Source organism: Neltuma alba, unplaced genomic scaffold (assembly GCF_004799145.2).
Source record: "Neltuma alba isolate B1F8T4 unplaced genomic scaffold, ASM479914v2 tig00005435_pilon, whole genome shotgun sequence".
Lineage (NCBI taxonomy): Eukaryota > Viridiplantae > Streptophyta > Magnoliopsida > Fabales > Fabaceae > Neltuma > Neltuma alba.
The window spans coordinates 1-15,731 of record NW_021634108.1 but is presented as its reverse complement, the minus strand read 5'-3'; the positions used below and the strand labels follow the sequence as shown (position 1 = coordinate 15,731).

Genomic DNA, 15,731 nt, shown 5'->3' with positions numbered 1-15,731 from the left:
AAAGAACTTCTAATTTTTACCTATTTATTATTTTCAAATAACTTTTTGATCTATGTAATGGAGTATTATATTACTTATAATAAGGGACAGAGGGAATACTGTCTCTCTGATTCTATGTATAAGATTATATTAATTAATCCATAGTTACTATTAAAAATAGTTAATTATTTACCTTTCATTTGTAAAAGTTTGTTATATTTTTCATAAAATACCTCTTAATTTAATGATTCATTAGCGAGAGAAAGCAAAATTAATTCAGTATTTATTTTCTAACACGGGTAATTTGGACAAAAAGATTAATAAATGAGAGAAATAAAATGGATTTATGAATAAGACCAAAATAATTTCACAAACAACTTTTATAAAGTAGAACCAGGGACTAGTAGTATTTAATTTAAATTTTTAGATAGATTCCACATGTCAAAATTTTGTGCATTTAAAATAATTCTGGTCTTGTATGGTGAGCCTCCCTCAAACAGTTTGTAGCCTAACATGTCTCACACATGATAGGCGACTTTGTAATATGGGCCTTTCAAGGCCCAGGAAGTGACGCAAGAAGCTCTCTTTAACAAAATGCTTCATGGGCCATATTTGAAGCCCGTGTTTTTGGTTCCATACATTCTCTTTTTTTATCAAACATTCTCGTGGGCCCTGGGTCAAAATATTTTGGATCAGACTCCCCCCCATCCGGATCAGACTCACTTATGTGAACTTCTATATTTTGTGTTCATTTTGTAATAAACACTCTATATTGTATTCTTCTGGATGCATTTTATCCTCTATTTCTTTTTTTGCCAATTTGAAAACATTACGTATTTGGTTTCTCCTGAAAGTGTTTTTTTTAAAAAAAAAATTCCATGTAAGTTGAAATAAAACTCCTATTATATAGTTGTTTTGTTGATTTCTACTGGCATACGCTGACGTTGAATCTAAAAATTGAGTCTCACACGCACGCATTAAATTTATACAATGCACGGGAAAGAATGCCCAATTTTTTAAAAATATATGGTCGTGTAATTTCAAAATTTTGAATTAAGTTTAAAAGTACATTCAGATTTCAGATGAATAAATAAACTTTTAGAAAGTTTGACAGAACTTTTGGTTTGAAAAGATGTTTCCGTATATTCTTAAAAATAAATAAGAAATTTTAAATCATTCAGAAATATAACTAAGCATCTTTTAAGAAAATTAACCCCCCCCAAAAAAAGAACTTTTTTTCAAACAAGCCTTCAACTCTGGATGGTAAACGATGCAGTGAATGCCAGAAACATACAGATTTCCTTATTGGTACGTATATAATATTCTTTCGGTTCTAAATATAAAATTTTTTTGTAGTGTAATTTACACTATAAGAAGGATCTTATATTTAGAACTGGAAGGAATAAAACGGAAGGAATAAAATTTCTAGCGAAGGCACCAAAAATGAAGCAGCCCTCTGTGAAGCAAACGAACAAAAGAATCATAAAATGGTAGACAAAGTAATTGAGTATACATATATTTTAGGATCACACTATACGGAAACCTTAAAACAGAGATTATGGGATTGATGAATCCATGAAATGGAACAATTACTTAATCACATTGCTGTCAAAGTAATAATCTAAGGAGGGTGTGAAGTCACTTGAAGGTTCCCAAACCGACACCAGTGTCAGGAGCACCGCCATAAGGTTGGAAGCTGTCTCTGGCTCTTGAGTAGTTGATGTAGAAGAACTCTGAGACGATTCCTGTGAAGAAGACGAAAGCTGCTCCGGCGGCGAACACTCCCTTCCTCACTGTCTGGCAAGATGGTGGATTGTCACCGAATATGGTTCTGTACTTTGTGTGATACGCGTTTCTCACTGATCCTGCCAACAAGCATACTTCTGCTATGAAGAAAAACACCCTGCATCATACAAACAACGCTCAGTTCAAACATAGCAAAAACTATGAAGTGATCTATATAATGGTGTGTTTGGATTAGAGTTCGCAAAACTTGGGTTTGGTTGTTTTGGCTCAATGTGGGTTTAGGGGTAGATTTGCTTTGCCTCATGTGTGGTTCTATGGGAGCTAAACAAGAAATGTTATGGTTGCCCTGACTCTAATGTGGGTTTGGGTCCTGCGAAGGGGAAATGAAACATCATCTAAAGATGAGTTTGTTTTTCTGCGTTTGGCTGCCTAAACATACATTTTTGAAATACAACCTTTTCTTGTATCTCGCTAAACATGCTTTGGAATGAATGGTGACAAATGTCCAAACACATCTTAAGTATTTCAATAGAATTCTGCATATAATGATAGTCAGTTCAATGCATCAAGAACTATACAGTAAATAACCAACGAGAAACTAACATTCTATAGAGGATTAAGTGTTTTGACCACCACAATCCATTACTAGTTTGAGATTCTTTTTAAAATTAATGGAGTGCGAATCTCAAAACTGATCTAATAATCAAAAAACACTTGACTTCTAAAGGAGTTATTATTCAATGAGTATTTATGGTCTTGAGAGTAAAATTAGCCATAAAGAAGTCTGAACTTGGTGAGTTTAGTTGAGAGTTTTCCTTAAAAGCACAGAAGAGTGAGTGGTTAATATATATACCAGCAGACTATGAAAAGAACAAGAGCGAGAGCCCTTGAACCTCCGGGGCTGAGAGGCTTCCCACAGCAGAAACATTTGCTGGCGACCATTATGAGGGCTTGACTGACCATAAGGAACAGAAGTGCCCCAACGCCATATCCAGTTGATATGTCTGAGTCATACACACAGTAGTTATAATTCATTTCCTTGTCCTGAACAACTGTCGCCTGCCAAAAAATGCACACAAACATCAGTCTTCTGTTACCCAGCATCCTCAACATTAAATTGCAAGCTTAAGAATCAATAACAACTTTCGTTTCAAATCTACACTCAGGCCTCCAAACTAAGGGCCTTGAAATTGTGGAGGCCCAATTCTTGGGCTTAGATCTGAGCGCATTAATTCTGAAGTCATGTCCAGGACTAAGCCCAACAAATTGGCTTTGTGAACCAGGAGATAACTTAGCCCCATTAACAATTGCATTGATGAAAGGAATAAAGAGCATGTCACCAAAACAAAATAGAATAAAGATCAAGCTTTGGCAAAAATAAAGAGCAAGCACTTTGATATTGGCATATGATTGAAACTTCTTCTTTACGCATATGCATGAATTTCACAGGTATAGATAGGTAAAGAAAGAGATCTGGAGTGCAGAATCAGAGCAAATGTTGTCGGGTATAGGTAGAACTATAAGACATGTACATAGATCTGGAAGTCTACTGCTAAATGTAGCCAAAAAAAGAAGAAAAAGAAATCACTATTACAGTATGACTCGAACGTCACAAGAATGCATACTATTCAAGATTGTTTCATTTGGAATATCAAGATGAATTAACAGAAGCAAACCATTCTGCAGTAGACAAATTCCGCCAACCTTAGATGGATCACGGCATAGAAACAGAGGAAAGATTGTATGTGGCTTAAGTTCAAACACATAGTAAACATAAAGAATTATGCTTTATCCCGTCCACATTTCTCAGACACAAAAAATCATAGTATTCGGACTCATATTCTCATTTCCAAACCAAAAATTAGCAATCAAGATATTCGGCAAAACATTCACAAACCCAGAAACAAAAACATTAGTAAATTCAGAGCAGATTCTCATTCCCAAAGAATTTCTTGGGGAACCAAGGAAAACAAATTCACGTTCTTCTTCTTTAACACATATTTACGACCATTCACAAACACAAAAACAACAACATGATTGTACCCGAATCAGCCTCTCGTGGCTTGTGATGTGACAAGAGAGACAAAACATAGCAGATAGTGAGATATAAAAGAATGAAAACTAGAAGAAGATTGAATACTCACAGTGCTCCTTCTTTGCTCGGCTGCTACAGCCAACGCAAAAGCGATCAAGTCGATCACGAAGACAGAAATAAGCAAGATCTTGGAAGCCATGGAGGATGAATGAGAGTGCCAAAAGCAACAGAAAGGAGCCTGATCTCTGTATATATGCTCTGTTTCTCACGGCACCCGCAATGGAAGAGAACCAGCTCTCAAGCAATATAGCAGAGGATTCAAGCTATTATACAGTAAATGACATAAAAGCATGAAACTTATTTAAAATAAGGAAAAGCAACAAGAGGAAAAAGACGTCGCACCGATGGACTAATTCTGAAAATGCGTATTTCACCTGCCAACACTGAAATTACTTAACAAGCCATGGCCTTTTCTCGCACTTTGCTTCAGAGTTTAAGCTTCACATACAAGCCTTATATGCTTTTAATTTTGCTTGAATACTCAAAAGTTATTGGAGATGGTTATGTTTCAAGGTGAAAAAAGATGTGTATTAATATTAAGTGGCCATTTGGGTTGTTTATAGGTATTATCTGCGTTAAACTTCTCATACATTATTATTTTTGTTTATGGTGTATCATTAATAAATATCATACTTTTTTCTCGCAAAAAAAAAAAAAAATAAATTTCATGCTTTAAGAATCAGAAAGGTTAGCTCATAATGAAGAGATCTTTTGTTGGATTGTAAGGATTATATCATTTTTAAATATTTAGGGGATGAGTCATCAGATTGTGCAAGCTTTGAGGTGGAGGCAAGTGGAAAGAGGAGGAAAAATCATATTTATTTATTCCAAATTTCGTAAAATCATTTAATTAAAATTAATCATTAATATCTGTTTTTTTAATTATAAAATTTGACAAACAAGAAGAAGGGTGAAAGTTGAGAAAGGAAGAGTAGATGGAGGGGCATTATAGGATTTGATGGGGTCAAGTCGGTGGGTGAGACCCGCCCAAATGTTCGTACGTAATGAGAAAGGTTGGAGGAGAAGCAAATAGACTCCCCATGTTTATTTATCATACTTATTTTTCTTTTTTCTTTTGAAACACCAATAACATGCATGATTTTGGGTTATTGAAAAATTATATTGATCCATTTTTCATAAAAAAAAAAAGAAAAAATAAAAGAAGGGAGTTGATTGGATATAAATATTGGGGGGTGGGTAGGAGAAGGTGATGGAATAAATGGATGAATTGGGAAGGAAGGAAAATAAGTGAAATGTCACAATACAACAATCATCAAAGTCTTTCTATTTATATGCCTTTTCCTTTATTCTTCCCCTCTAAGCAACCTTACCATCACGCATCTTTCATCCATGTGTTCCCCGCAGGGTCATATTCATGTGTTTTTATTTTATTTTATTTTATTTTATTTTAATTATATGTAAGATTGAGTTGGGATTATTTTAATCACTTTGATAATTAACAAACAAGTAACAAATCATTTTTGATAAACGAAGCTTTAAGTGATTCTGTGTCTATATATATATATATATTAATATCTAATAAATATATTTTCGCATAAGGTAATTAGGTAGTGAGGCCCGGTTTTATCAAAATGGTTGCAAGACTGGTTCTTTTGATATTTGTAAAATTAGATTTACATTTAATAAAAAAATATTGCTTGAACAATATAAATATAAACGACATTCTAAAGAGGACGTATATTCAATCACATATAGCTATTTGATTTTTTTTTTTTTTGCGTATTCATATTATAATATCATCTTGATGTGTCTCAAGACTTTCACGAGAAATCATCCACGACAATTATTGCCTTTCCCGGGCCAGATATGGCAGATTCATGCAAAATCTGAGTGGCCCTTTAATGCCAGAAAATGTAACGTAATTGAATGATGGTTATAGAGTATTTGTTAGGTATGTTATTAAGAAATCATGATATGAAATTTATATTTTATCTAGAAGAATATAAATAAATATGAAATGATATTTTTATCCCAGTGGAGGCTAGATATAGATCCACATGTTGATTCATTAGTAGAAGTTTGAATATGGATTATACCCCTTATTAAAGTTATATAATAGATATTAATAAATGTTTTGTTGTAATATGTTGCAATCAGAATTATATTACTTCACTGTGCCAACCAAATACCATGAAATCAACAAATTGAACAAATATTATCTTGATGCATGGAAGTAAACCAAACACATGATTAATCATAAGCTCGTGGGTGTGATCTAAAACTGTATTAACTGACGGGTATTTTGATTTTGTAACCATTTTTACTTATCGTCAAATATATTGAGCCAAATCAAGCTATAGTGTGTTCAAATCTCCTATACAATATATATGTGCGTGCGTGTGTGCAGCTCTTAAGAATTGACTGGGTCATGTTCAGGTTCCTGGTTTGTGTTGCCATTCTTTGAACAAAAATGAAGAAGCCGTCTGCATCAAAAGCAATGTGGTCTAAAGAAATTAGGGCTGTTCAAAAGCCTCTCATAAGTGGTAACCCATTTTCTTCAACAATCTTATGATTAATTAATCAATTATTTTTTTTGGGCCCTGAAGTCTTCTGATTGTTTAACAAGTATTTTTTTGAACAATTTCTTGATATATAAGCACGACCTAATTAACATCAGAGAAAAATCCCTTTTTTAAAACATAACTAAACACCCCTATTTTTATACATTAAAAAAAATTGATTAATGATAGAATTTAGCGACGAAATTAATAATAAAATCGAATTAGCTATGTAATCCATCGAAAATTATCAATAGAATAGTTTTTTAGTGCTAATTTTATCAGGAATAAATTGTTTTTATGTAATGATATGCATTGCCTGGAATTAATCAATCAAAGAGAAGTTTACACATCTCCTTTTCAAGGTGATTTGAGTTTAAAATAGACTTTATTGTAATATGAAAATAACAAGAAGTCACAAAAGTAATGTTTGTGTGTTGTATTTGCTGATAATGTTAGATTGTCAAGTTAGTGACAAATAACACAACTCATTTGTATAGCTTTTGTTGGTGTCTATTATTAGAAGATGCACATGACATTGATTTTTGCGTATGTATATAGCTGTCTCCTGTTCATCTTTAGCATTCAATTCTTTCCCCTTTTGCCTTAGCTTCATATTCAAGCCTTATAACCTTTGTTTTTTCTCTACTTTTCTTCTGTTCGACATTCTAGAAGTATTTTTTTTAATTTATTTATGTAAATGTGTTTATACTATCTTAGCTATTTTTTTTAACTGATGACTCACACAGTTTCAATCATTTTTGTGCTGAAGTTTTCAAATTTTGGTATTTGGGATTAGGATTAGAATGACTCGCAGCTGAATTTTTTGGTAGGAATATTTATGAAATTGTTGACATATGGGTTAGTTATCAAAAGTTGAAATCAAGAGAGTTTATTAATTTTTTTCCCATATTGTCAGAGTTGAAGCCAAAATTTTTCCTCACATGATTTGGCCAGTGTATTAAATACTTTGTTGCAACGATATCGTGATAATTGGGTTGAAGAGTTCATGATATAAAAGCATTGGTTTGGAGTTAAAATTTTGCAAAATCAATTTGGCGAATTAATTACTACTTTTTGACTTCTATCCCTTGTTTTCAAAGAGGGAGTTATGATATCTCAGTCCCTCTGATTTTTTCCCTCTAAAATTCTAATTTCATGACCAGATTGAAGCTCACTAATAACAAAGCTTTATGTATTTATTCTGGATTCAATTGTGTTGTAGGAAGAAAGTGATAATGCAAGTTCAAGCATGTGTAAGTATTCAAAAGAAGGGGAAGCTCACAATTATAAAGCAGTCACGAGCTGACATTGCTCAACTCCTCCACAATGGCCGCCTCCCCCATGCCCTATCCTCCAGGGTACTTTCTGCCTCTTAATTAGTTTCATGACTTTGATGCTATCAAGAAGAGAGCATTTAACACCAAGACGAAACCCATTAGGCTCCAGAATCCCAGTGGAGACAGATAGAAATAGAGATTAATTAGTTAGGTCTTACCTGACTAAACGTTTGTTTCTATACCTGAAAGTCCTAATTTTTGATATCCCCAGAAATAAACGCCACTAAGTCTGTATGTATTCCATTCCATTTTTTTCGTCGTGGTTCATTATTCTCTCTCTCTCTTTCTTGACAATACTGCATCACTAGTTTACACATATAAAGATTGCTTCAAATATAATGGCTCACATTACTTCTTACAATTGACAAGAGAAGTGAAGAAGAACTAAATGGATAGAGTAGAATAGAGAATTAAATAGCACCCTCTTTTAGAAGGAAAATGCGCTCAGCCCCTAAACTTCAGGTTGAACAACTTTACAGGGACGAGTGTCAAGTGGCTGCATATAATCAGATAGAGAACTTCTGTGAATGCATCATCACCAACATGGCAGATATTTGCGAGCATAGGTATCCACACAGGAGTCTTTTTACTTTCAAGTTATATAGTTCTCTCATCTAACTCTTCAGTCACCATCGTTTTCTCATGAGCTCAGAATTCTGACGATATTATTATTGCGGTTGTGTGCAAAACTTGCCTATGAAGGTGAGGGAAGCCATAGCAAGTGTGATATGGGCAGCCTCAAGATGTGGTGAATTGCAGCAACTACTTGTGATTAGAAGACTGTTTATAAAAAAAATATGGCATCCAAGTTGATGCTGAGAACGTGGAATTACTTGCTAAGAATTTTGTGAAGTCTCAGTTGAAGCAGAATCTGCGCACCAAGGTTGTACCAGAAAATGAGAAGCTCATCAAGTTGATACATGAAATAGGTCAAGGAGAAGAAACAACATCTCAACCTACAACTCGAGATGGGTATATAATTTCTACTTTTCAATCTGATGTTAGCAACTGAGAAGGAGCTATTGGAATGAGACGCTGCACCGTATTGTACATATATAACTGACAACAATTTTCTGAAACGCAAGTGTGTCGGTGCTTTAAAATAAATGTTTATATTGTATCAGTGCGCTTGGACTAATGCTGATTCTCAATATCAAAAAGCTGTTTAAACAAAGATTCGTCATGCTTCTGCTACTTCTACTATAAACTTCTTAACTTGGGTTCCTTTGCAAATTCTTCATGGAGAGAAAGGGGGTTATGCATTGAAGCAGGAAGATGAAGTTATGGATGCTGAAATGCAGGAGACGAACAAGTTATAGCAAACACCAAACGTGAGCAGAATTACGTGTAAGCTGATGACGAAGAAGCATTAGAGGGGGGAAAAAAGTATAATTCTGCTTGTCTGTACTTATGCTCTCTTCGGTAATGGCGTCTACAATTGCGAATGAAAAAATTAACTCAGCAGAAGAGATATTGCTTTCATTGAGAGTCGAACTCAAGACCTCCCGCTTACTAAACGGGTGCTCTAACCAACTGAGCTATGAAAGCCTGTTGGTCGTAGTTTTGATATACCAAAACACGTGATGTCGCAAACGGCCAAACAATGCAGATTTTGCTTGGCCCATGCCATTGGATCATAATTGCATCATGAATCTTGCATGGATGAAGCTTTTTCTTCTTATTTTTTTGGCTTAAAAGTTCATAACTCTACCTTAAAGGCTAACATAACAATTCCTGCTAGTGCCACTGTATTCCTTCCCCACCGATGTGTTATGTTTTTCCTTGTGTCTTCTACTTGCAACACGTTTTCTGTGGTAATTTTAATTTTGAATGGTATTATTTATCTTAGCGTACCGCACGAAAGGCTTTTTAGCCCCCTTTCAAATCAATATTTGAGTGTATGATGGTAAATAATTTAATTTCATATTCATAAATCAGATTAGGTCTTGTATTTTCACAAAACTGAATTGCATTTTGAAGGCTTTCAAAACTCTATTAACTTTTGTATATATGTAAATGACTTTTGTCTTAAAGAGTTTTACATATAATTGAACAAAAATTTGCACCGGATTCTTTTAGCCAATAAATTTCTCAAATAGGTAAAAATACCAAATTTCCCAAGAATTTATTAGTTTTATGTTCATCCTTCATACACTGTAGAATACGAGGCTTGCAATAACATGAATTTGAGGTATAAAATTTTATTTCATATTTTGATGGATTATCACACAAATGTTCCTGAATACACACATTGAAGCTTCATTACACAACAATCCCAAACATCGAAAATTGAAAAATTATGGTATTCACAAAACAGAATCAGCCCACATACAAATTAACTATTACATATGCAACCCTTTTCTTCATATTAAGTTACATTACAAACAAATCCCTGCATATGACCGCTTATTGTGATGTTTGGCAAGCAGTGAAAGACCTACAATCTTCAATAACCAAAAAAAAAAGTCACGGGGACTTCTAAGTAATCAGAACTCTTCAGTTGCTTGTCATAATCCAATTTTCACAGGATCAATCTACAGAGGTATCTCAACTTTTTCTTCCAAAGAATAGAAGCTTACGAAACCCTTTTGCTGCTTTAGACGAATCCTCAACACTGTTCCATTTCTTCCGGGAATGGATTGGTTCTGACGTCAAGCCACCACTAGGTGGAGGGGTGGAAATTTCTATCTCAGATTTTTTAGGTGGGGCAGGAGAATTTTCATGTGATTCATGATAGACCTTGGAATCCACAGCAGACTTTGGAGGGGTTAGAGCATTGTTAGGTGATGCTGCTTTAGGATTTATGATCACATCAGTAGTATGTTCTGGTTTGTCTTCTTTAGGAGCTGAAGATAACTTGTCCAGCACTTCACCTTTAGATTGATTTCTTCCAAACATGCGACCTTGATTTGGCACAGAGCTTGTGTCAAGTTGGCCAACATTTTCAAGCATGGAATCTTTTTCTGAAATCGAATGTCCTGCATTTTTCTCTGTAGAAGTCCTGGGCACCTCTTTAATGTCTTTCAATCCAACATTGATATCATCTGGTTCAACAGAGCAGGTATCATTATGGTTCAATGGCAACACTACTTCGCCTCCCATGTCATGTGGAGTCTTAGCAATAGTGTCAGAAGGAAGTGCTCCATTGAGTTTCTTTTTGTCATCTTTGTGATTTGAGGATTTGACTTCTTTGGGACCCAGTTTCTTCTTTTCTGTACCAGCAGTCCTTTTTGGAGGAAGCCCATTTGCCTTCGAGGGAAGTTTCTTCGTTGTACCTGATTTTGCCCGAGTTGGTGACGGCTTCTGACTTACCCGAGCAGTGGCAAGGCGCTCAATAGTCGAATTCCTGAGGACTGGCTTCTGCAATTTTTTAGTGTCCTCTGCAGATGGACGAGTCTTAGGCTTCTCATTCTTTACTGAAGTTAAGGAGGTCTTATTTCCTGTTCCCGTCTTAGAGCTTCTTTCAGCAATTCTTCTCTGGCGCTGAATCATTAGCTCCTCCATTCTCTTTCTATTTTCTTCTTCCTGTGGATGAAACGAGGGCATACAAGGGAACAAAATCAGAAAAGTGCAAGGCGCTCTAATCCAACAATGAAATAGATCTGAGTGGATTAAAACATATGAAAGGTAAAAACATTCCATATGTATTTGGTGTCAAATACAAGTGTTTTAATACTTAACAATGGAAGCAAGAAGCAAGCCCCTTCATAGACATAGATAAAGATGTTTTAAACACTACTGGTTAGTGGAGTTGCAACCAGCAGTTATAGGCCACTTAGTAAAAGCTTCGGGCCAAAAAAAATTTCTACCCTCCACAACAAACTGACAGTGACTAGCACTCCGGTTGGTTATGGATCTGATAAAAGCACTGAAACATCCCAATTGATAATAACATGTTTATTCTCTTAATTTTCGAGCGAAATTAATAGAACCCAACACATGTAAGCTACCTTATTATATTTGCTCTTCACTACTGCGGTTCTGGTTCCCGGGGATGCTTTACTTCTTGGTGTGATATCGGATCTGCTCTTCCCAAGTGATCCATTTTGGGCTTTAGATTTGGTCTCTTTACTTGAAACTTTGGCTGTTCGAACTCCAGCAGTTTTGGTGCCTGTACCCTTAGTACTACACAGCTCCTTTTCATCTGTTCCAACATTCGAAGGCTTGGAATTTCGTTCTTTTGAAGAAATATTTTCATAATCCATTTCCACAGTCCAAGGCGCTACACTCCGCTCCACAGCTGTTTCACGATCAAGCACCATGAAAAGATCATTTGGCTCATGGAAATTTAGTTTTTCATTCCTATTCTGCAAACTTTCTTGCCTGCTGTTTGCAAATTCAGTCGAAACAATGTCTGAATCCAAGCTTATTTGTGCTGCTGAAAGGGAACTGAACTGGTTTTCTGATGAACAAGATTGGATCATAAAAGAGTCATCGGCCAGCACACCTTTGTTGTTCTTTTCAGCATGAGAACCACCAGTAGCTGATGATGAAATGGAATCCCCATTGAAAACACTAAAATCTTTGCTTCTGTCTTCATTTGCTGGTTTACCTGATTGGTTGACAATAAACCAATCCTCTTCTTTATGGCGTTTAGTGATGGAAGATTCTATGCCAGAGCCAGGTAGAACAGCAGAAGAAGAATAGTTCCCTGGTTCTTCATTTCTCTTTGAAAGCATAAACTCTTCATCTGTGCTATTTATTTTCCTCACAACTGGGAATCCATCATTGCCTTCCTTATAGTATTCAATACAAGCTTGATCCCCACTGTCAAATTTACTACCATTCACAATAAAGGAATCACTTGAAACTGCTTTCATTACCTTGTCAGATTTTAGATTGAATGCAGATGACCTTTCGTGCTCAATATTTTTATTCCCAGCATATTCATCCTCAAACCGTACAGGATGCTGTTCTGCACCTGATGTAGGCTCCTCTTCTCTCAAAAGAAGACTCTGGAAAGCACACCAGTTGTCATTGTCTTTGGTTACTGCTTTAGTTTCCTGACCAGCAGCACTACCGTTTTGCCTGCCAGGAAGTTTTTTCCTATCTCTTTTATTGTGATGGCGGGAGGTTGACTTGTGTCTTCTCTCCAATGAATCCAGAGCTTCCTCTACCTGATGCTTTAAGGAATCCCCATTGACGTATTCTTCATCATCTGACAAACTCGCCTCTGAGATACTACCCTTTTCACCATCTCCGTTAGAGGTTATATAATTAATATTGCGGATAACAACCTTCCTTGAGGACTTCTTTCCATGTTTCTTTTTTCCACTTTTAGATCGTTCCTCTGAATCACTCTCATTACTAGAGTTGTCAGACGCAGTTGATTCATCTTCTTCAGAATTCTCCTGTTTTTGGGAATGTTTCTTCTTTTTAGTAGATTCTTTACGACTCCAGCGATCATCCAGCTCTTGGTCAATGACAACACGAGAATCTTCCATGCTTGGAGGCCAGTGCATATTTCCTGGAAAATATGAGGAGGGAGCCTGCATACCAGGATAGAGGTAGCCTTGATAAGGTGGCATTTGTTGAAATAAAGGACCCTGAAAATGGTGGTACTGAGGAAGATGATTTGGCCATGGCATTGGCCTTTGAGCCCTTCCACCTGTTGAGGGTGTCTGAGCTGACGTTGGCAAGCCATTGTCTGCATAAGATGTGCATTTTTACAAGACCAATTAGGAGTATTGAAAAGATACATTGGTTATGAACCCAGTTAGGGTGGAGCGCAGAAAAGATACCTTGATTAATGTCCAAACTAGCATGGCTTGGGGTTGACTCAGAGAATGATGCATCAACAAAGCCATTTTGCTTCCCAACAGCATCATTATCTTCACCAGCAAGTATAATTCCTGATGTTCTCAAGTATGGCAATTCTGGATGAGAGTGTGCCTGCATTGCTGCTATCTCATCAATCCAGAGCCTATCTTCATTCTTCTGCTTGCAGAGTTCTAGGAAATTAATGCACGCTTCCCTAAACAAACAGAAACTAATATTACATAGCAAAACTTCGAAAGCTTTTTCATGGGAAAAGTGAAGAAGGGCTTTAGAATGAGGCAAAGACAGAGAAAGTGCGAACATCTCAGGAGCATTAAAATTCTGAATCCTTCAGTCCATGACTCTGGACAAAGGAATCTTGTGAATATATAATATCTTATGACTATATAACTCTTGATCCATTATGCCAAAAAGAACAAGAAAGAGACGATAATATCAACAAACCTTGAGAATAAATTGGTGCAATTGCGAAGCAGATTCAAAGACGGACTTAATATTGAATATCATTCAGAAAGTACATTCTATTATTTCGACAATAATTCTTAAGAGCTTCTATAAAGTAAATAACACCCGACAGCATCGCCGTGTGTATTAAAATTATGTTTATTATTTAGCATTGTTCTTCCTAGCCAAGTTAACAAACCAAATGTCACAGTTTCAGTTCCAAGTGAACAGTTTTAATCGATTGCAGTTATTTACTGGAATTGCAGCCAACCTTAAACGAGATGCTCCAAAAGCATCAGCAAAGCATATAAGATCATCTATGGAGTCCAGGTCAAATCCTGCAACTAAAGCACGAGCATATGCCATCGCTTGCTCTTTGCGAAGCATTGCTTTACGATTATCCAGAACACGTTGAAGGCGAACCCTGATGATTAAACACAGATAGAAAAAACAATTTCAGGAAAATTTAGATTTACTTTTGTGAATGAAAAAATGTCTTACAAGAAAGCATGAACTTCAAATACTACCTGGAATTTTCTTCGCATTCAGCTTGATTGGTTCCGTTAAGTTCATCTTTCAGCTAAAATGCACCAGGTGGCATAGGGTCAATACATGGCCAAATTAACCAAGGTAACCTCAGCAAGATTCATATATGCATACCTTGGAGATCGTATTTGACCTTTTGGAGTTCCAATCTGCATGAGACATTACTGGTTTAAGTTCAGGAAATGAATTATTTTGATACAATTCATCAAACAAGAAAAGTTCGAACATGGAGTTCCTTGTCCATTGCTTGATTTACTTGCATGCATACAATGCTAATATTTGGGAGCGCAAATTCAGCTAACACAACTTGTCCTTTTCTTTTTACTAATCCTGTCTTATCTTGAGGCTGAAATGATCTTTGTGCTTTGAACGAAGACGTTTTAAACTATAAATTTATGTCTACCACCATGAAACTGACACCACAGAGATCAGTAGCTTCTTCCACTCTATACAAATTTTGAAGTGAAAAGACAAACCTTCCACTATCCCTTTATGAATGAATAGTTGCATCGAGGAAGTGGATTGAAAATCAAAAAGAAAACGTTAAGAAAACTGATCAAATAAGGTTAAGAAGAGACAATTTCAGATATCCAATACCTTCTGCCTCTGCTCCCACACTGCTGTTCTCACTTGATTGAATGGAACTTTCAATCTGCGCAATCTCTTTCTCGATTGTCACAAGCCTTTCCAAGACTTCTGGCGAGCTTACGAATCTCACAAACCTGTTGAAAATGCATTGAAACAGATAAATAAGCTCGTGCATCTTATCTTCCAAGTTACTAAAAGCTCAGCGGCATTTGCATCGGTCAGTTAACATAGTATATATGACTATACAACATAGCATTTACAGTCCAAAATCGTAGAAAAATCATTGATCTAATCCAACGCTTGGATTTCTGAACATCTTAGAAACTTATTATCTAATGTATCAACATTCCATGTAAGTACAAAATACAAAACGAAGAAGAAAGTTGTTGAGGGATAAAGAATTACCTCTGGAGGGTGGCTTTGGTGAACCAGGGAGCGTGAGCAACTGAAGGACGAAGAATGATAGAATACCCACCTTTCGAAATCTGATCCTTAGCCGTCTTGAGATGCGCCAGAAACGGTTGTAAGAGTCCTGAAGCTACACTCTCGTTCACACCTCCAGCATAGACCACGAGGTCACATCTTCAACAAAGAAATGACAAAACAAACAGAAAACAAAAATCACAAAGTGAAGAAAAAAAAACCAAATAGCCCAATCAGTAACGCAAGTAAGCATGAAAATGTGAAGTTGCAGAA

General features: G+C 35.9%; 2 protein-coding genes and 1 non-coding gene across 3 annotated transcripts; all 3 read right to left on the bottom strand.

Annotated features, from left to right (window-relative positions):
- Window positions 1–1,382: 1,382 nt before the first annotated feature.
- Window positions 1,383–4,089, bottom strand: LOC114747747 (uncharacterized). Its single transcript, XM_028936090.1, has 3 exons — window positions 3,870–4,089; window positions 2,579–2,784; window positions 1,383–1,882 (listed from the first exon to the last, which is right to left on the bottom strand). The coding sequence occupies exons 1-3, from the start codon at window positions 3,957–3,959 to the stop codon at window positions 1,618–1,620; spliced, it is 561 nt and encodes a 186-aa protein (XP_028791923.1). The 5' UTR covers window positions 3,960–4,089; the 3' UTR covers window positions 1,383–1,617.
- Window positions 4,090–9,153: 5,064 nt separating this feature from the next.
- Window positions 9,154–9,227, bottom strand: TRNAT-AGU (transfer RNA threonine (anticodon AGU)). Its single transcript has one exon. It is a non-coding gene; the product is annotated as a tRNA-Thr (tRNA).
- Window positions 9,228–9,855: 628 nt separating this feature from the next.
- Window positions 9,856–15,617, bottom strand: LOC114747748 (COP1-interacting protein 7-like; the record flags this gene model as incomplete). The annotated part of the gene is made up of 8 exons (XM_028936091.1): window positions 9,856–11,204; window positions 11,630–13,326; window positions 13,421–13,653; window positions 14,173–14,325; window positions 14,429–14,481; window positions 14,562–14,596; window positions 15,045–15,169; window positions 15,441–15,617. Coding segments are annotated over 8 exons (3,451 nt in total), but the record flags the coding sequence as incomplete, so codon positions are not given.
- Between the last annotated feature and the right edge of the window lie 114 nt (window positions 15,618–15,731).

Coding starts and splice junctions, on each gene's coding strand:
- LOC114747747 (XM_028936090.1), bottom strand. CDS start 3,959: ATGGCTTCCAAGATCTTGCTTATTTCTGTCTTCGTGATCGACTTGATC. Junction 2,785..3,869: donor CCGAGCAAAGAAGGAGCACT/GTGAGTATTCAA, acceptor ATTTTTTGGCAG/GCGACAGTTGTTCAGGACAA. Junction 1,883..2,578: donor GTTCTTTTCATAGTCTGCTG/GTATATATATTA, acceptor TGTATGATGCAG/GGTGTTTTTCTTCATAGCAG.